The 21,640-nt window shown below is 45.9% G+C and overlaps 1 protein-coding gene across 1 annotated transcript; it reads left to right on the top strand.

Moving 5' to 3' along the window:
• The first annotated feature begins 2,149 nt into the window (after positions 1–2,149).
• LOC146353412 (lysozyme C, milk isozyme-like) lies at positions 2,150–9,227 on the top strand. Its single transcript, XM_084832240.1, has 4 exons — positions 2,150–2,370; positions 3,618–3,779; positions 5,758–5,836; positions 8,897–9,227. Exons 1-4 carry the CDS (start codon positions 2,235–2,237, stop codon positions 8,961–8,963), a joined length of 444 nt encoding a protein of 147 aa, XP_084688366.1. The 5' UTR covers positions 2,150–2,234; the 3' UTR covers positions 8,964–9,227.
• Positions 9,228–21,640: the final 12,413 nt, after the last annotated feature.

Below are 21,640 nucleotides of genomic sequence, written 5' to 3'. Positions count from 1 at the left end.
CTCACCCATCAGTGACATTAAACAGAATCAAAGCATTTGCTGTGTGCATGCATGTGTCTTTCTGTGTGTGCATGCATGTGGCTGCCACTCCTACTTTGTAGGAACAAGGCCCATTGACAAACTTTAAAACTTTTATTTCTGAATCAACCTTTGGACAGGCTTAGATCAGCTGTTGCCAGTTCTTTCTTAGCCCAGTCCAAGGTGAGAGAGGACAGAGTCAGCTAGGCACTCAAAAAAGGAAGAGAAACAGAATTTCTTAAGACCATCTCAAAATGTGAAAGGACATCCCCACCCTCTGCCACCCTCCACACAGATTTGCAGCTTGAGATTGTGGCTGAGAAAGGCATTTTTTGATCAGTCTGATCTGCAAATTAGTCAATTCTGATCCACTTACGTTTGTAGTGTCTTTTGTAATTCACCCAGAAAACATTCATTACTGGGCAAGTTAAAAATATAATAAATAAATAGATAGCCCATGAAGTGCAGATTAAGTCAGTTTGCTTAAAAAGGTGGACCAAAAGGAAATTCTCCCTCATCCCTACTGATAGTTGTAGGAGACAAGCTGGTTGGACTCAGTGGACGTTGGTTTGCTCCATGGGCTCTTCTTATGATCTGAGTAATGTTTGTCTGGTCTTCAATGTGCTTTTTCTAAGCAAGTTGCTTGATGGTGTAGTGGTTCCCCAACCTTTCTTGGATGATGCTGATGATCAAAATCCTTAGCAGTCTGGATTTTGACCTGGTTATGGGACTACCGTTGCCACCGTGGTGGATTACACATGCATGGACAGAGGAACTGTGGACCTGATAATCGCAATATTACAGTGGTATTTAATACTGTATCAACCATATTTTCTTGGCCACCTTCTTGGCAATCTTACTGGTTAGGACTGGGAGGAGGTGTGCAACCTGTTCTGGATAGGGGTCAGGTTTGCAGTTTGGGGTTGCTCTGAGATCCGGTATGGCCCCTGCATTCCTAGGGAGCACTCGTGGCCTGTGCTCTTTCTAGGATGAAAAGGGTTCAGACCCTATCACTCATGCCTTGGTAACACCCAGATTAGACTAAAGTAATATGCACAATGCAGAACTGTCTTAAAATATATCTATCTATCTATCTATCTATCTATCTATCTATCTATCTTCGGCTGAAATTCAGAACACAGCAGCAAGTGTTAACTGGAGCATGCTGCAAGCACCATAGAACTCCAAGTTTGGGTCAACTTCACTGGCAGTCCAGTTGGTTTCCAGACCTAATTTGAAGTACTGTTTTTGACAATTAAAGCCCTAAATTAGGGGTGGGCAACTTGTAGCCCCCAGGTGTTTTTGGATGGGAGGTCCCATCATCCCTGACCATTGGCTGTGTTTGGCTAGGGCTGATGAAAGTGGCAATCCAACAACAGTTGGTAGGCTGCAAGTTGCTCATCCCTGCCCTAAATGGTCTGGGAACAGGATGTCTTCTCCCTTATGAATCAACCTGCTCACTAAAACAACCCAAGGCTCTGCTCCATATCCACCCGCCACTATCTGATACGTGGTGGGTAGGTGTAAGAGGCAGGACCTACTCAGTGGTGGATTAGTGGGCCCCCTCACTAACGGTTTTGGATGGAGGTTAAGATCTCTTTGTTTCAGATGGCTTTTGAGATATTGACGAATTCACTGTTTTATGGCCTACTCATCTCCACTGATGGAGCTGTAATTGTACTATTGCTTTACTACTATTTTGTATGTTTGGGTATTATATTGTTCTCAAGCGACATTGCTGAACCTTATGGCTGGAAAGTGCAGGGACGTGGTGGTGGGAACAGAAATGTTTTAAATAAATAAATAACATTTTTTTCTGTTTTGTTGCTGGTGGTGGTAGCAGTGATTTGTTTTGCCTAGGTTTCTTGTCTTTTTCTTGTCTTTTTTCTATTAGTTAGGCAATGATTTATTATATTTTTATACTGTTATTTATATATGCATGTATATTTTGTTTTGCTGTTTTATCCAACTGAAAATAATTAGAAGTTGAGGGTTTTCCCCAATGTTGTTTATGTGGTTTTCTTCTTCCTTTGCAGCACACACTGGTCATCTGATCTATCAATCCAGAATAGTGACAATTCTCATTTTTTCAGGCCATTACGACATATTTCGTTTCACAATGAAGGCTCACTTTGCCATCTGGACAGAGGACAGTGGCTATAAAAGCCACCGGGGACCTGGGGACACCATGCATCATCCTCCAAGGAGTTGCAGAGATGAAGGTTCTGGCCCTCACCCTCCTCTGCATGCTCATCGCAGTGAATGAAGCCAAAAGGTTTGGGAGATGTGAACTGGCCAAGTTACTAAAACAGAATGGGCTGGATGGATATTATGGCTACAGCCTGGGCAACTGTGAGTTTGCTCTTCCTATTTCTCCATCTTTGCATTTTCATATGTTTTATGGCTGAGCTGAATGGGGGTGGGGGTTCAGTGCAGAGGGTGATCCATGGCCTCATATCAAGATGGCTGGGAGAACTGGGCACCACATTTCACACTGAGGGATGTCTTGCCAGTCCCTATGATAAGAGACGTTATCAGCCTCACAACACAGCCAGTCCCTCTGTTTTGGTAAGACCCCAGCTGGATTGTGCTTTAGCTTTACAGATTACTCAGGATTGCCTCTCTAACAGCTAGTGGCTTTTTGAATATTTTTTATTTAGTTTTTCTTTTCCCACTTCTATGCTTTCATTTATTTTGTTTTGTCCTCCAACTCCCTTACTTTTATTGATTTTTTTTAACCAATAAAACATCAATGAACAATAAAACAATGGGAATACATTGACTACAGTCTGTCATCAATATCCTGTAGGACATTATAGACATTGTCTCACCTATAATCTATTGATTTATCCTACTCCCTTCATATCCTGTTATCCTAACAAATCTTTCCATAATTGACCATGAGTTTTAATTTTTCCTTGTGCCTAATCATATAAGTTATAAATGGATGCCATGTTGCAGAGAAGTCTGCCTTACATTTATTGCTCCTAGTTGCTTTTTGACTTGGGGCATGCTTTCCATTAGAGTGATTTAATTTTTTAAAGAGATGAAGCTCCTTCTTCTTGCCATGGCAAGAGTGTCATTTCAGGTAGGCACCCAAATACCTCCCCCAAATCAGATCTGGAGGGCTACAAAAGACAGGGCCTTCTCCATTGTGGCATCCCGTTTATGCAATGCCCTCAAGAAAGAGGCTTGCTTGGCACCTACATTGCTGTCTTTTCAGTGCCAGGCAAAGACTTTTCTTTTACTCCCGGGCATTTTAGAGTTTTTGAGTTTAGTTTTTAGGTTTCTTTGGCCACTTATATATATTTCATATTCTTGTAAAGTTAATTGTTTTGTAATTTACTTAATTTAGCTTTTGTCATCTCCCAAGAGAACATCTGTTATTGGGTAGCTTAAAAATAAAATTTAAAAAATTAATGACTTGATAAATTTGGTGGACTGGATTTTCAAATTACAGACCTATGTAGAGGGAATGTTCAAACATGTTTTAATTTTTTTTTCAAAATGTTGCAATGCAAAGAAATCAAACTGCACAGATCTCCACCGCCCAACCCCACTGAATCACACTCCCTTTTTTCCTGTTCACTTTTTTCTAGGGGTGTGTATGGCTTATCATGAAAGTGGGTACAACAGCAGAGCTGTGGGGCCGCGGAACTCAGATGGCAGTCGTGACTATGGGATTTTTCAAATAAACAGCCGGTGGTGGTGCTCCAATGGACAGGGAAGAACATCTAATGCCTGCAGAACCTCTTGCAGTGGTAAGCAACTGGTTATTATGGAGCTAACTAGCGAAAGGCCTGTGAAATTTCCCCCCAAATGGTAGATGATGTGTTTGAAGGCTCCATTTCTTCTACTTCCATTTACCATTCTCCTGCCTCAATCCAGGGCTTCTCCACACAGGGCTTATATTGTGCGATTAAGATTGGTTATTCATGGAGGTTTTCAGGTCCTTTACACAATGTCGTCAACCTCCAGCACCCCTCCCATGGTTTATGATCTTTATCTCACCTTTGTAAAGTGCAGGGAAAGTCCGATTTTCTCTAGGAAGCACTAAGAAGTGCTTTACTTGCTGAGTGTACTTCCATAATAGCGCTATAAGAGCAGCATCATGTAGTGGCTGTAAAATGAAACATATAGAACTTGCTGAGAAATAAAAATAGCATGTGCCAGCCTCTGTAAAGGAGCTGATCTTACTTCTGCAAAGAATCCAGAAGCGGAAGCCCCAGTAAGGATGCAGGATTTTAGCCTTGTGTGGCAAAGCCCCCAGTCCCACTCAGCAACCCCATTTTCTAATGTATCATGACATCCCGACTTCCCTCACCCAGATGCATCCCATTTTGCGCACACTTACCACACACCACAGTAGCTTCTCCATTTTTGGGAGCAGAGGGCAAGGGCAGGTCTGGAGAAGCCCTTGGCTCTACCCACATCTGCAGACTCAGCCTTCTTTCTCCCTTAGTTCCTCAATACATCATCTATCACGGAGGCCTTTGCTGTTGGCAGTGCAAGGGGGAAAGCTGGCTAACCTCCTTGGTAGCCCCGACTACTCTCAAAGAACAAGTTCGGATGATCAGCAGGGGAAACAACGCAGTATGGTCACGTGACCAGCATTTCCCGAATTACCTGCACTGCATTATGAGTTGCTGTGTCATTTGAACTTGGTGCGCGATGTGGTGCAGATGGGTTCTTACGCTTCCTACAACCCATGGGTTGCAGTAGATTTGTGGGGTGGATGAGAATGTGGTACAGCAGCTACCTGTGCTGTACCACACATCAGGCTTGGTGACACAGCAACCGGCGATGCAGTGTGGGTAATTAGGGAAATGTTGGCCATGTGACTGGCATGTGTGAGGGAAATAACCCATACTGCCTTGTTTCCCCCGCTGATCATCTGAATGTGGCCAGTGTCACTGAAGCAAGATCTGTACCTTGCTGGAGAGGCAAGTACAGAATGTCACACTTCTCCCTTAGCTAAGGAGCTCTGATCCATGGCTTCCTACTCTCTGTCTGCAAAGTGCAAATCCAGTTCTTCGACTGAAGTGGGAGATGGCTGTCGAGACGCGTGGCCTTCTTCCTCTCTCCAAGACTGGCCAAGATTGTGAGGGGGGAGCAATGCATCTGCAACGTCTCCGTGCCCCATCTTACAGAAAACTCATTCCCATTGTTCTATTTGTTTTGAAACATCCTCTAGCCCTCCATGATAACAGCATGAGAAAAGGCATTTGGCATGTTTTGCCCATACATTATGAGAGATGGAGTGCTTCGGATGGTCCAAGTGATGTCAATGCATTGCATGAATAACCTCTGCCGTTACTATTAATACAATTGTCATTGAAGAGCTAGTACAGGGGATATACATTTGAGTGGTAATCCTTTTTTAAAAAAAAAATATAATGTCCTCCATATCTGGGGAAACTTTTCCCAAGTGCTTGAAAAATCCATATTTTTCTCCTGCACTAAAATCCTTCCAAACACACTTAAAACCCTCACAGCTGAAAACCAATGCAAAGAGGAAAGCCTTAAAAGTTCTCCCAAACAGTAGTTGGGTGTGGAGGTTGGTGGACCTCTAGGGGAAAGGAGTTCCACAGTTCTGAGGCAGCCACGGAGATCCTCTTTCTATGTGCTCCTGCTGATGGTGCCATTTATGAAATGGGGGTGTTTGCATGATGGGGTTTGAAATAAACTTTTTGGCAATACCTCATAACCTCCTTTGTTTTCTGACAAATGTTTTGGCAGCTTTCACAAATGATGACATCAGAAATGATATTAAATGTGCTAAAAGAGTGGTCCGTGACCCCAACAGGATGGGTGCCTGGTGAGTCTCTCTCTCTCTCTCTCTCTCTCTCTCTCTCTCATTTTGTTTTCCAATACAGCCATTTAAACTGATTACAATAATTAAATTTAACACAGATATAGTATATCTAAGGTTGCTAGATCACCTGCCCTAAACCTATTTCCATAATTGTTAAATGTCATCTACCTCTTTTGGAAAGTCTGGATGGAGGTCAGTCTTCTTTCCCATAGCAATTTGTAACTTGTTGTTTTATTCATCACCGTAATAGTCCAAATCTATAATAGTCTACAGGAGCAATCCAATGCAAGTTTAGGCAGACAGCATTGGCCATTCCCAGCATTCCCCAGCCAACCATGCTGGGAGTTGTAGGACTTCTTTCCGTCTAAACATGCATAGGATTGCACAAGAGACAGTATATATGTTGTTTGCCAAGATTTTGCTAAGAGGATCCATGGTGGGTCTATCCCTTGTAAGGTTCAATAACAGCTGAACTTTTCAAGCATTGCAGCTGAGCAGGAGATGAATGTTCTCTAGGCTTTTGTATAGCTGGTAGCTGAAGATACTTACTCAATGGCCACTGATGACTAATAGATGCTTTCTTGAAGGTGCAGTGATGGTTTTTGATGGCTGATGGCTACTAAGAGCTGGTAGTATCTCGCTAGGTAGGGAGTTAAGGAAACAGTTGGGCAACTGGAATGTCAGAAGCAGAAGTCTGAGCTTTGCGAACTGATTGGGAACAAGCTGTGAGGTGGATGACTCATTCTTTGGAAAACTTATGCTACTTTTTTTAACCCTGCTTGGTGAATGTCTACACCCCCATGCCAATAAGTGTATTTGTAAATAAGCAGATATTACAAAAGATGCTGTACTGCTCAATCCTATGCATTTTTACTCAGAAATAATTCCCCCTGAGTTTAATGGAGCATACTTCCCGGTAAGTGCATATCTGCGCTGATAGCTTCAATACTTCAATTAGCAGAAATTGGGGAAAGATTTAAGCAGCTCCGTGGTCTTCAGCTTTAGATTGCAGCTTCTGTGGCTGCATTTGGGGTGGGTGGAGAAAAGCTGGAATAAACATATATGTGACAGCATCCATCACAGGTCATATGGCCCTAGATTTGGCAACAGACTGATACGCTAGAGGCGGATCATTGGGTGATGCTGTTCTAAGAATCTTGGCATTAGTATATGTACATTACACCCATGTGCGTGCCTCTGTAAATTTCCTGGTGCATTTTAAGGGTTTGCATATGGGTTACTGAATATGAACTTGAGCACGCTCCGGGAGAGAGCACAGGACAGGAAGGCCTGGCGTGCTATGGTCCACGGGGTCACGAAGAGTCGGACACGACTGAACGACTGAACAATATGGGTTACAGTCTCTGATCTGTTACGTAGTAAGGCCCTGACTGAAGCTGGGCAACCAGTTTGGGGACTGGTTGTCATTCTCATAGATCACTACAGAATCTGACAGTGTATAGCATAGCAGGAGGAGATTTTTGGTGAGTGCAGGCAGGCAGGATGGGAAGGCCATGGGTTGGTGTGATGGAGCTGAGGCTAATCTTTGAGAATCGCTACCCTAAAAGACTTGAGCACACTCCGGGAGAGATGGAGGACAGGAAGGCCTGGCGTGCTATGGTCCATGGAGTCACGAAGAGTCGGACATGACTTAACGACTGAACAACAACAACAACAACCCTTAGAGAGGCCCCAAACGCCCCCTGTCCACTCATGGAACAGTTCCCAGGTTCACTTGGAACAGATAGTCATGACTATTGAAGCATATGCTGTAGCTTTTCTATTGACTGTGTCCTGGGAGTGAGGAATGTTATGAGAAAACTGAGGGGGGGTAGAAAAACAAGGCTCTGCATTATGCTTAAAGGTCCTTGGAGGATGGAAATTAGAAATCGTGCCAGGAAGGTATTGTGGGGTAGGGTGGGGGCTCAACACTGACCACCAACACTAATCATCAGTATACAGTGTCTTAACTATATACATTTAGCTGCCAGGTTAAGACTTTCCTCTTTCAGCAGGTATTTATGGTAGTATCCGATGTTAGTCCTACTTAGGTAGACCCACTGACATTAACCTAAGTCATTCATTTCAATGAGTCTACTCTAAGTAGGACTAGCATTGGATACTACCCTTAGTCTTTTATCTGTTGCTATGATTATTAACTGTACTGATGCTGGCTCTTGAATAATCAGAATATCTTTTTTGTTTCAAATTTTGATATTTCCATTATTATATACTGTATATATGTTGTTTTGGTTGTTATTTTCTTGTTTTTGTTTTTAATGATTTATTTATTATGTTTCTGCATTGCCCAATAGCTGAAGCGTTTGCTAGTTGGATGGTATATAAAATAAATAGACAGACAGACAGACAGACAGACAGATATGTATGAAGAACACAACCTCCCTTTTAATATAGATTGCAAAGTGGTGATGAGGGGGACAGACCAGAACAGGGCATCATTTGATTCTGTGCTTGGTGAAGAAACACAATGAACCAATGAACAGGAAGGATGAATGTGTATCTACTAGCTGATGCTTTGCTTTGCCTGAAAACATTGTAAAGCTCTCAAAGGAGACCCACCTTACCTGGGAGTCAGGGGCATGGATACTCACCTTAAAGATTAAGTGCCCAGACCCATAGGACACAAATCTGCATGTGCTAATTTATTTCCTCATATGCAAATTCAGAAATAATTACTAGGATTTATTTACATTTTGCAGGAGGCAAAGCCAGCCAATTAATTTCTTATCCAAATGATCTAAAAAAACCAGTGGAAAAGGTTCTTTTTCTCAGCTCAGTTGCCATGCAGGGTAAGTTTTTGGGGTGTGTGCATTGCAACATGTGGGAAGGGGAGAGTTAATCCTTCCCTCCCCGCTGCTATTCCCCTTGAAAATTGCCCTGTGCATAGCAATTAAGCTGAGAAAAACACCTTCCATTGGCACAAATTGGCTCTGTGGAATAGATCTGGGGCTCTCAGAAGTAGCAATGCCCCTGCCGGTAGTTATCAAACAAACACTGATGTGACTCATATAGCTTTTTAATTGCTCTCATTCTGATTTTTAGGGTAGCTTGGAGGACCCACTGCAAAGGACGAAATCTCTCCAAATGGACCCGTGGTTGCAGACTCTGAATTCTATGATCCTGAGTAAAGTACATCACTTCTCTTGATTCTTCTCTGACGTAGGTGATACCCCTCCCTGTACAATCAGCATTCCGCTAGTTCTGTCTGTGCAAGTATTTACATTTTGTACCTCATGTGGAGGGGAGCATGGCCTTCTTTGCATATGAATGAGGGGGGAATATTGGAAATGTGTCTTGGTGGGAAAGTGTTCAGTGATCTTGCTTGAGATTGTGAGTCTCTCTGCTTGAAAAAATTCAATAAATTGAGCATCATCAAATCTTATTTTCTGTGTTCATAGAATCATAGGGAAGGGGCCTACAAGGCCATCGAGTCCAACCCCCTGCTCAATGCAGGAATCCAAATCAAAGCATCCCTGACAGATGGCTGTCCAGCCTTGTCTTGAATGCGTCCAGCGTGGGAGAGCCCACCACCTCCCTAGGTCATTAGTTCCATTGTCATATTGCTCTAACAGTTAGGAAGTTCAGCCAAAATCTGGCTTCCTGTCACTTGAGCCCATTATTCCATGTCCTGCATTCTGGGATGATCGAGAAGAGATCCTGGCCTTCCTTTCTGTGACAACCTTTCAAGTACTTGAACAGTGCTATCATCTCTCCCCTCAATCTTCTCTTCTTAAGGCTAAACATGCCCAGTTCTTTCAGTCTCTCTTCATAGGGCTTTGTTTCCAGTCCCGTGATTATCTTTGTTGCCCTCCTCTGAACCCTCTCCAGCTTGTCTGTATCCTTCTTAAAATGTGGTGCCCAGAACTGGACACAGTACTCCAGATGAGGCCTAACCAGTGCTGAGTAAAGGGGAACTAGTACTTCCCGGGATTTGGAAGCAATGCTTCGATTAATGCAGCCCAAAATAGCATTTGCCTTTTTTGCAGCCACATCACATTGTTGGCTCATCTTCAGCTTGTGATCGAAAACAATTCCAAGATCCTTCTTGCTTGTAGTGTTGTTGAGCCACGTATCCCCCATCTTGTAACTGTGCATTTGTTTTCTTTTTCTTAGGTGCAGAACTTGGCATTTATCCTTATTAAATTTCATTCTGTTGTTTTCTGCCCAGCTCTCCAGTCTCTCAAGATCATTTTGAATTTTGTTTCTGTCTTCCCAAGTATTAGCTACCCCACCCAATTTTGTGTCATCTGCAGATTTGATCAGCATTCCCTGCACGTCCTCCTCCAAGTCATTAATAAAAATGTTGAAGAGCACTGGGCCCAGGACTGAGCCCTGCGGTACCCTGCTCGTTACCTCTCCCCAGTTTGAGAAGATCCCATTGATAAGCACTCTTTGAGTCCAATTCTGTAGCCAACTGTGGATCCACCTGATAGTTGTTCATCTCTCTTACTTTGAGCTAGTTTGCTCATCAGGATATCATGGGGCATTTTGTCAAAAGCTTTGCTGAAGTCGAGGTATATGATGTCCACAGCATTCCCACAGTCCACAAAGGAGGTTACTTGATAAAAAAAAATGAGATCAGATTCATCTGGCAGGATTTGTTCTTGACAAATCCATGTTGGCTTCGAGTAATCACTGCAAATCACTTAATTGGTGAATGGAAGGGAAGGAAGGAAGAAGAAGCGTAGTATATTCCATTTACTCTTGGCTCCCTTGTCCAACCCCTTTGTTGTTTAAAGAGGGTTGTGCCACACCAACATCCCTGTACAGTGGCCTCCAGGAACCAATGTGGACAGGCTGATGATAACCATGGTCATGTTCATGCTGGTCTCCTGTGAGGACACATTTTGCGTAACTAGAAGAATAGGCTTTGTACATAGGATACAGTAGATTTCCCTCCAGTGCAAAACCATTGAAATCACTGGAGGGCTGGCAGCATTCTAGTTTCAGAGTGAACCTGAGCATGCATAAGACACATTTGTGGCCATAAGCTTTAATCGGGCAGGACAATTTAATAACTTTTGAGCCACTGCTCAGAATGTCGCCAAACCAATGAAAGGCAGGCCTTCCCGTCAAGCCTGAATAAAGCACATCAGCCGTATTCACAAACATGTGAAAGAAGTATCTGATATGCCATCCTGCAAACTCGAGTGAAAAGAGTTAATGTGTCCATTTTCAGCACCATTTAACTGGCTGTAGCTGTGGTATTTTTTTATTAAATTGGTTTGACATTTTGCACAGTTGTAGACCTCATCAGGTAGATCGTGGATGCCAGGTTTCAAGTTATTGGCTTGACAAGCAAGAGAATTCTGAGGCCTGTAATGGCAAAATGTTATTTTGAGTGATCCGTCTTAACGAAAGGGGCACACCAATGCCCCTGTAATAGGCCTGGCCCAAGATATCTTGCTGCCTCAAGTGAGGTGGCAGTGCCGCTCCCCACCCAACCGGCCAGCTTATTGGAGCTCTTGGTGGCACTGGCTCTGCTGCCGCTGCTGCCGCCCACACTCCTGCCTGTGTTCCTTTCTCCCTACTGGCTGGCCAGTCCCTCCCTTTCTTGGCTCAGTGGTTGCTCACATCTGCTGGCATGGCTGTTGCTCTTGCCTTGTGCACCAACTGTCGCGAGAGGTCCAGCAAACTCCCAGGAGAGGTTGGCCAGAGCCAGCCTCTCAGGGTAGCTTGTGGGAGCCCCACGGGTGGCTGGGGCACAAGGCCGGAGCGACTGGGCAGACAGGAGCAGGGCTGGCTGAGGGAGCGGCTGGCCAAGCAGGCGGGTGGGGAGTGGCAGCGGCTGCAGCTCCGGCTGCCTGTGCCCGTCCATGGTAGAAAGAAGCAGCTGGCCAAGCAAGCGGGCAGGTGGTGGCAGCTCTGGCGATGGCTGCCCGCAATACAAAAAGATGGCGGGCCCTCCTGGCAGGGGCAAGGTGGGGGAAGCAGCGCAATTTGCCGCTCTTTCCTGCTCCGCTGCCTGAGGCAGGTGCTTGACCCTGCCCAATGGTGGAGCCAGCCCTGCCATGTAATTAAAACATATAAAAATAGCCATGTAACATCGAAAAACTAATTTTCTCAAATGCCTGGGGGGAAAGAAAAGTCTTTGCCTGGCACCAAAAAGGTAACAGTGTAGGCACCAGGCAAGCCTCCTTGGTGAGGGTGGAGTGGGGATTCCATAAGTGGAGTGCCACCACTGAGAAGGCCCTCTCTTCTGTAGCCACCCACCTAGCTTCCTTCAGTGAGGGCAACCCAAGGAGGGCTTCCATAGATGACCTAAGCATCCAGGCAGGTACATACGGGAGGAAATGTTCCTTCAGATACTCTGGTCCCAAGCAGTTTAGGGGTCTAAAGTTCGGCACCAACATTTCAACTGGGCTCAGTAACGGACTGGAAGTTGGTGCAGCTGACGAGGTCCTGGCATCGCATGATCATATCAGCCAGTCCCATTTAGAAGCCTAGCAGCTCTATTTTGAAGGAATAGAAGTTTCAGAGTCATCTCCCAAGGAAGTTCCACAGCACTGCAGTAATCCAAGCAGGAGGTTACCAGGGCCTGGATAACTGGTTCCAGGCTACCTCTGTCCAGATAGAGGACATCTATAACTGGTTCCAGGCTACCTCTGTCACAACTATATATCAGCCTAAACTGATAAAAGGCTTGCCTAGCCACTAAGGCCACCAGTGCCCCAAGCGACAATGGTGGATCCAGGAGCAAAGCCACACTGCACAGCTGATCTTTCAGGGGGAGTGCAACCCCTTCCAGGACAGGCTGAACACCACTCAGCTGGGCTACCCACCCATTTCATCACCTACCATGCCTCAGAAAACCAAGGAGCACACAGGGGTAGGCAACCTGTATGAGTCTGTGGGCACATTTGTCAATTTCAGAAACTGTCCTGGGTGCCACTGCAGTGAAAGCACTGGCCTGCGCCCACCTGCCCATGTGTGGCCCAGAGGCATTTCCGGGAAAAGGAGAGGTGGGGCCCCTGGAGTCCCTCACTTTGCATTGAAGTGATCCCAGCTGCCAGTCAGAAATTTTGTTATATTAAAAAATAAAGATAAACAGTAGGAGGGCAAGGGCACCTTGTGGGTTTTATATTGTTTACTGTGGTTTCAATGTTTTATATATTTTATATTGTTTTATTCTGTGCTGTTTGGTTTTAATTCTTGTGAACCACCCAGAGAGCTTCGGCTATTGGGCATATAGAAATTAAATAAATAAATAAATAAATAAATAAATGGGCCCTACGTCGCCAACCCCTTCTCTAAAGGCCCAAACAGACATTACTTTAAATCTGTATCTAGCACCTTTGTCTTTCTTCTTCTTTTCTACTGTACACTAGGTACAGAGGCCCTGTTCCAGATGTGTGTGTTTTTAAAACTTCCCTCCCCCCTGTTAAGGTCCCAGTCTTGATGGGTATGTGTGTGCGCATCTGGAAAAAAGAAAGATACATATCTAGAAATGCCTGTTTTGGCCCTAGCAGAAGGGAGAGGTTGTTGGGTGTGATTGGGTCAATTGCCTGGGTCATTTCCTCATTCCAAAAGTTGACCAGGGCTTTAACAGGGCCATGGAGGCCAAGAAATCCTGAGCTGCAGCAGACACCCTTAGGGTGGGTGTTGAAACCCCCAGCACAATCAGCCTGGGGAGGCCAACACCACCCCAAAGACCAATGGAGGATGTGGCTCTGATGTCAGTGGGGCAGTGAATCTTCTCCAAGTTTCAGTGAGAACCAGTCAGTACTCTCAAGGAGCTATCCAAGGTGCTTCCACACTTTGCATAGCTCCTTTAGAGTGCTGATTGATTCTGACTGAAACTTGGATGAGATTCACCGCCTCACCGACATTGGAGCCACCATCCTCCACTGCCAAAGACCACCTCCACCAGCACAAGCAGGGAGACTACTGATCAGCAAGGTGACCAGTACACCAGTAGAGTCCCAATCCTGTCACAGTGTCCCAACCTCAGGTACACACGTTTATTGGTAGGAGAGTGCTGGACAAGACAACAGGACTGAGGATTAGAACCATGCTATGTCACCATCATGACTTTGGTTCCCTGATTGCCAGGTCTTGCCTGCTGCTGCACCTGGAAAGTGGGAAGACAGAGTTGGGTCAAGCTGACCCCATCTCATCCAGCCAGGTTTCTGTCACACAGACCAGGTCAGCATGCGTATCTGGGATTTAATTCTGGATTGCAGAGGTCTTATTAGTCATTAAGCTGGCATTAAGCAGTAGCATTTCAAGCCCCAGTCACCATACAATAGTTGGTTAGGATAAGAACTGGAAGGGTGAAGCATGCCCCTGTCTACACTGCCTTACCCCAGGATGGCTCGTCTTGCTTCCACTGTCCTACCCACGGACGGACACATTTGTCAGTTTTGCTTACTCCGGCATTCAAAGCTTTTATAATTTCAAGTTCTTTCTCTCCTAAATATGAAGAAATTTGCAGATTTTGCTAAAGTCTAATCAAAAGCTTACTAAACTGAAATTCTCATCCATTTTCATGTGCTAAATTCAATGGGTACAGGTATTCCCTGCATGGGGAGGACCCTGCCGCTGCCATGTAGCTGTTAAAAATGAAGAACCTATCAGAAAATAGTGGTGGCAACCATAATTCAAACCATAATTCATATGGTTAAATACACAGGGATTCAAACCCAGACTTTGAAGAGCCCTCAATGTCCTGGGAATGGATGGACAAATCTTATACACCAGCCCGCAAGAGGAAAATTTAACACTCTCGACAGCCTGCTGGGAACAATGTGCTCTGCACTTTGCAGACAAAATCGCTCGGATCCGCTCTGACCTGGATGCTATAGTTGATACACATGCAGTGGATGTAATTTTGGCCCCTGCTTGTCCAGTGTTATTGGATACTTTTCAATTTGTACAGCCTGAGGATGTGGACAGGGTCCTGGGAGAGGTGAGAGCCACCACGTGTGTTCTAGATCCTTGCCCTTCCTGGCTCATAAAAGCAGCCAGAGGTGGACTGGCCGAGTGGGTAAGGGGAGTGGTTAATGCCTCCCTTAGTCAAGTCAGAGTCCCAGCCTGCCTGAAGGAGGCGGTGGTGAGTCCTTGTTAAAAAAGCCCTCCTTGAACCCCACTATATTGGATAATTATCGGCCAGTCTCCAATATTCCATTTCTGGGCAAGATATTGGCACACGTGGTGGCCTCCCAACTCCAGGGATTCCTGGATGAGAGAGATTATCGAGATCCATTTCAGTTTGGCTTCAGACCTGGTTATGGGAAAGAAACAGCTTTGTTCGCCTTGGTGGATGACCTACGCTGGGAACTAGACAGGGGGAGTGTGTCACTGTTGGTTCTGCTGGACATCTCAGTAGGGATATCAGAGAATTCTTAGGGATGTCAGAGAATTTCGCCACGAATCTCGGGAAGGCAGAATGCCAGTGCATTCGGCCCCCCGAAAATGGTGGCGGAACGGTCTGCCCCCCCGCCCCCCCGGGACAGGACTTACCTTGGGTGGATCTTCCTCGCGGCGGCTGCTCCAGCGGCGGTTCGGCGGCAGTTTGGCGGTGGTGGCTGCAGCGGCTGGTCTTCCGACCGGCTGCTGCCACCGCCATTTCCAGTTAAAAAAAACAAAAATACGTGATAGGCTACATAAAGATTTACGTAGCCTATCACGGCTAGATTTTTAAAAAACACTGTGATAGGCTATGTAAATGTTTACATAGCCTATCACGGCTGATTTAAAAGGAAAAAAAATGCGCGTACACAAATGGCGGCGCCCATGGGCGCCGCCATTTGCATTCCTTATTTTGGCACGTCTTAGTCTACGTAAACATTTACGTAGACTAAGATGGCGAAAATAAGGGGAACGCAAATAGCATAGACGCTACGCTATTTGCGTTCCCCTTATTTTCGCCGTCTTAGTCTACGTAAATGTTTATGTAGACTAAGACGTGCCAAAATAAGGAACGCAAATGGCGGCGCCCATGGGCGCCACCATTTGCGTATGCACGTGTTTTTTTTCTTATAAATCAGCCGTGATAGGCTACATAAACATTTACGTAGCCTATCACGGCTGACTGCAGGGACGCAAACGGCGGCGGCTATGGCCGCCGCCATTTGCATCCCTGGCTCCCTGCTAGCCAGCGGCCGGATGTCCGGCTGCTGGCGGAGCCAGCCGGTGACTCCACAGAATCCCTGCGGAGTGGAGCCAGCCAGCCAGAATTTCGGGGGGGAGGGACAGAGCGCCTCCCCCTCCGGCCAGAATTTCGGGGGGAGGGACGGAGCGCCTCCCCCCCACCACAAATGTCACCCTTCGAAAAGGTAAGTGACTTTCGTACATCCCTAAGAATTCTGCTACGGACTCCAGTGAGGCTGGATTCTTTAGAATCCAGCCCCCCGGAATCTGTTGCGGAACAGCCTCCCGCCCCCTGCCACCCCATGGAATCCCCCTGGGACGGAGCTTACCCGGGCAGATGTGGTGGCGGCGGCTCTGGTGGCAGCTCTGGCGGCGGCAGCTGGTCTCCCGGTTGGCCGCTGCTGGGCTGCTGTGGCCGCAAATGGTGGCCATCATAGCGGCCCCCATTTGCGTGGCTGCCTTTTCCATGATAGGCTACATAAAGACTTACGTAGCCTATCACAGCTGCCTGCAAGGTCGCAAATGGTGGCCGCTACAACGGCCACCATTTGCGGCCGCAGCAGCCTGGCCACCAGCTCTGCGGAGCCGCCAAGGAGCAGAGCTGGTTGGGGAGGATTCCGGGGGGAAGAACGGAGCGCCTCCCCCCCACCGCGGATGCCCCGGCTTGGAATAAGGTGTTTCGTACATCCCTACCTCTCAGCGGCTTTGGATACCCTCAACCATAGTATCCTTCTGGGCTTGGGATGGCGGAGAAATCTGCCACAGACTCCAATGAGGCTGGATTCTTTAGAATCCGGCCCCCTGGAGTCTGTGGTGTAATGGACCAACCCCCATCTGCCACCCCCCGAAGTTGAAGTTCTCATGGATGGACCCTACCTGCTGCCCGCCGGTCCAGGTCCATCCCTTCCATCCGCTGCCCCGGTCTGCGGATGCAAATGGTGTCCAGCATAGTGGATGCCATTTGCGTCCCTGCTTTAGCTGTGATTTAAGTAGCCTATCACAGTAAAGAGCAGGGATGCAAATGGCATCTGCTATACCATTTGCATTGCTACTCTTTTCGTGATAGGCTACGTAAATATTTACATAGCCTATCACAGCTAACGTAGGGATGCAAATGGCATCCGCTATGCTGGATGCCATTTGCGTCCGCAGTCTGGCAGCAGCCAGAAGTCCAGGTGCGGATGGGCCCAGCCGGTGGCTCCATGGATTCCCCATGGAGCGGAGCTGGCCAGGGAGGATTCCGGGGGAAGGGACAGATTGTCTCCCCCCACCAGTGGATGCCCTGGACCGGAACGGGGTAAGTGATCCGTCCATCCCTATTCTGGGCTGCCTCACTGGGATGGGACACGGAGGCACTGTTTTACAGTGGCTCCCTGCCTTCTTGGAGGGGCGGACCCAGAAGGTGGTGTGGGGACTTCTGTTCGACTCCCTGGCCATTGGCTTGTGGAGTCCCTCAGGGTTCTGTTTTGTCCCCCATGCTATTTAACATATACATTGAACCACTGGGAGAGGTTGTCCGGAGTTTTGGGGGTCGGTGTCACCAGTACGCTGATGACACCCAACTCTACTTTTCCTTTCCATCTAATTCCAAGGAAGCTATTGGGGTGCTGAACCATTGTCTGTTGGCAGTAATGGACTGGATGAGGGCAAACAAATTGACGCTTAATCCAGACAAGACAGAGGTGCCCCTGGTTAGTCGAAAGGTAGATCAGGGAATGGGATACAGCTTGTGCTAGATGGGGTTACGTTCCCCCTAAAGAGACAGGTTCACAGCTTGGGTGTACTTCTGGATTTAGCCCTGAGCCTGGATGCCCAGGTTTCAGTGGTGGTCAGGAGTGCATTTGCATAGCTAAAGCTAGTGCACCAGCAGCTGCACCCATTCCTTGAGATGTCTGACTTGGCCACCGTGACACATGCCTTAGTTACATCCCATTTGGATTACTGTAATGCACTCTATGTGGGGCTGCCTCAGAAGAGTGTTCGGAAACTTCAGTTGGTTCGAAGAGCTGCTGCCAGGCTGCTGACTGGGGCTGGTTACAGGGAGCGCACAACTCCCCTGTTAAAACAGCTTCACTGGTTCCCAGTCTGTTTCTGGGCACAATTCAAAGTGCTGGTCATGTCCTATAAAGCCCTATATGGCTCGGGTCCAGGTTATCTGAAAGACCTTATTCTCCCCTATGAGCCTACTCGTGCCCTGAGATCTTCAAGGGAAGCCCTTCTTGCCATCCCACCATCATCACAGGCACGCCTGGTGGGAACACGGGAGAGGGCCTTCTCGGTGGCTGCCCCAAGGCTCTGGAACTCCCTTCCTAGGGAGGCGAGAGCGGCGCCATCCTTGATATGATTTCATAGGCATGTAAAAACGTTTTTATTCCAGCAGGCCTTCAGGGTTGACTAGTCTGGACTTGTGAAAATATGATGGATGGATACTATTTTTCTTGTTGTCTTTTTAATGTTTTGAGATTTTTACAATTTTAATATTGATGATTTAATTATATTTTAACTTTTGTGCACTTGTATTTATATTTCTATTTATAGGTTTTAATTGTAGAAGTTTTAATGTTGTAAAGCTGCCTTGAGTCCCAGTATTGGGGAAAAGGTGGGATATAACAATAACAATAATAAAAATTCTGGATCTCAGAGGTCATATTAGTCATTAAACTTGCATGAAGTGGTAGCAATTTAAGCCCCGATCAACCAGACCATAGTTGGTTGGGAGAAGAACTGGAAGGGTGAAGAGGATGCCCATGTCTACACTATCTAGGGATGGACACATTTGTCAGTTTTGCTTTCTCCTGCATTCAGAACGTTTAAATCCCAAGTTCTTTCTGTCCAAAATATAAAGAATGTTGGGAATGTTGGGAAATCCTTCTAAAAAAAACCCTGAAATGAAATTCTCACCCAGCCACACCGGCCAAATTCAATAGGGACAGCTCTTCACAGTATGGAGAGGACCATATGTCTGCCATGTGGCTGTTGAAGACAAGCAGCCTGTCAGAAAACAGTGGTGGCATCCGTAACTCAGTGCTATTGGGTTGAATACCCAGACTCTGAAGAGCTAAATGCTCCAAGTCCTGGGCTTGCATGGAGAAATCCATCTCTTTAAGTTTCTCCCACTTTTGAATTTGTTAAATTTCAAGTGCTTTCCATCCTAGGTATGAACAAAGTGAATTCTTATACACAGTGAACTGAACTGCAATTCTTTCTCACCCATCCCTAGTGATATCTCCCTCTGCCCACCACGGATGAAATAGTGGTGCTGAATCTTCCACCTCGTGTAGGAAGCTCCCAGAACATATACTGGCTTAGCACCAACCCCCAGCTTCCTCTCCTAAATCCACCCAATTATGCCCCAATTGCAATGCCCAAGAGGCCTGGGTAGAGGCTCTGGGCCAGAACAGACATTGCTCCACCAGGATGGCTGGATCAAGAGCCATACTCCCCCCTCGCCCCCATGTTTCAGGAGCAATACTTGTGCTGAAGCAGAGTTGGTCAATTAGTTATGCTCACCCCACCTCATCCAGCCAGGTTTCTGTCACACAGGCCAGATCAGCATGCTTATCTGGGATTTAATTCTGGATTGCAGAGCTCTTGTTAGTCATTAAGCTGGCATTAAGCAGTAGCATTTCAAGCCTCAGTCAGCCAGACCGTAGTTGGTTGGGAGAAGAACTGGAAGGGTGAAGAGCATGCCCCTGTCTACATTGCCTTACCCCAGGATGGCTCATCTCGCTCCCACCATCCTACATAGGGATGGACACATTTGTCAGTTTTGCTTTCTCCTGCATTCAAAGTTTTTAGAATTTTAAGTTCTGTCTCTCTCAAATATGAAGAAATTGGCAAACGTTGGTAAATTCTAATCAAAAGCTCACCAAACTGAAATTCTCATCCATTTTCATGGGCCAAATGCAATGGGTATAGCTATTCCCAGTGTGAAGGTAGGCCTGACTGGGCCTGGTAAGTAGTTTGGTTCAGGTAAGGTGCCTGATGGGATTGAGAAAACGTGTACGTGTTGGTAATTGTAAATTTCTCATTATAAGCAAGGAATTCCTATCCAACAAAGTAGTTCATCCCTAATGATAAGAACGCAGCTGCGCTGATAAGACTGTCGCTGAGCTAAATTAGCTCTTGAGTATTTTATTTTCTTTGTTCTCCAACTAACAGTCTCTATAAATGCATCCTGCTTTTTGTATTTGTGGAGACTCAGTTTCGACTGACTCTCCAGAGCTGTGTCTGTGCTTTATTAAGTTTCTGACTGTTCAACCTAACCTGCCTCGGATATTTCCTTAACACTAGCATGGGGAGGAGTATGATGTACCCCCCCCCCCGGCCGATGTAGCTGTTAAAAACGAAGAACCTGTCAGAAAATATGGTGGCAACTATAATTCAGCACTCACATGGTTAAATACACAGGGATTCAACCCAGATTTTGAAGAGCCCTCAATGTCCTGGGCATGGATGGACAAATCTGTCAGTTTTGGTTTGTCGCACATGAAGCTCAGGTTTCCCCCCGAATATGAAATACAATGCAAATTCTGATAAACAATGAGCTGAAATGAAATTCTCGCCCATCCCTAGCCATCTCTCTCTCTCTGCCCATACAGTAATCCAGCCTTTTCTCTTATCCAGGCTACCAAAAAATGGCCTTGAGCTGGAAACTCTTTTTTCATTTAGATGAAGCCCAAAAGTTGTGGTTAGACAAACTAGTGAGCCAGACAGTCGCTGGAAATCTTACCCCTCTAACAATGTGCCAGACCAGATTTCATCAATAGTTCAAAAGTGGCCCTGTAGGTTTTGGGGGTGGGGGTTGCTTTTGTTCAGGGTGGAGATTGTTTATGCAGTCTTACCAGTATTCCGCTGTCAATTGCCCAGAAATGAATTGGAAGTTGTCGGCATGGTTTATGAACTTTGCCCTCTTGGTGCTTTATCTTCTCACTGTTTGCTTAAGGTATTTTTTTCTGGTAAATGTCATCAATGTCCACAAGGTTTCAAAGACATGAGCACCTGACTGAGGATGGGCATATCTGTCAACCTCCATCTCACCGAGATCATCGGGTCTTTTAGGTCAAGCTCATTCCCTCCCATTTCCGCACAAGGTTGCAATTCTTTAAGAAAGAATCCATACAGAAATAGGTACACTTTTTTTTGTAATGTACACATTCATGTAATGATTTGTGCACATTTTGAAATGTGCTCATCCATTGTCTAAAGCATGTCTTTGTGCCTTCTGGAAATGTACATTTTTTTCTTTGCATATTTTTTGAAGGTGTGTATGTTGTAGGACATATGCTTTTTGTTTTCTGCAATGTACTGCATGGTTGGTAATGTACAGCTTTCCAATTGCAAATTGCATTTGGGTCTCAATTTGGGTCCAGGTGGTGTGAATTAGGTAAAACGATTTTTAGAAACAACAACCCTCAACAGAGCAAATTTTGACACATGCTTACACTTGACTGCCATTCTGAATATGTGCTGCATATCATTTGCTTCTTTTAGTTTATGCATCTTCTCAAAAATTCTGCACTGTGTGAAAAAAACAACCCTGCAGTTAGGACCTAACTAGATGTTACACTGGGCACATGCCATTGATGCACATTTCCCTGGAAATGTTTAGATTTTTTTTAAAAAAACAACAACAACACATGACATGGTGTTAACACATTCAGAGTTTCCCCATCTAACTCTCTTGCTGTCAGG

The sequence above is a fragment of the Heloderma suspectum genome, chromosome 2 (assembly GCF_057233095.1).
Source record: "Heloderma suspectum isolate Gila_16-S chromosome 2, 16-S_ref, whole genome shotgun sequence".
NCBI classification, from domain to species: Eukaryota; Metazoa; Chordata; class Lepidosauria; order Squamata; family Helodermatidae; genus Heloderma; species Heloderma suspectum.
This window is presented reverse-complemented; position numbering and strand designations above follow the sequence as displayed.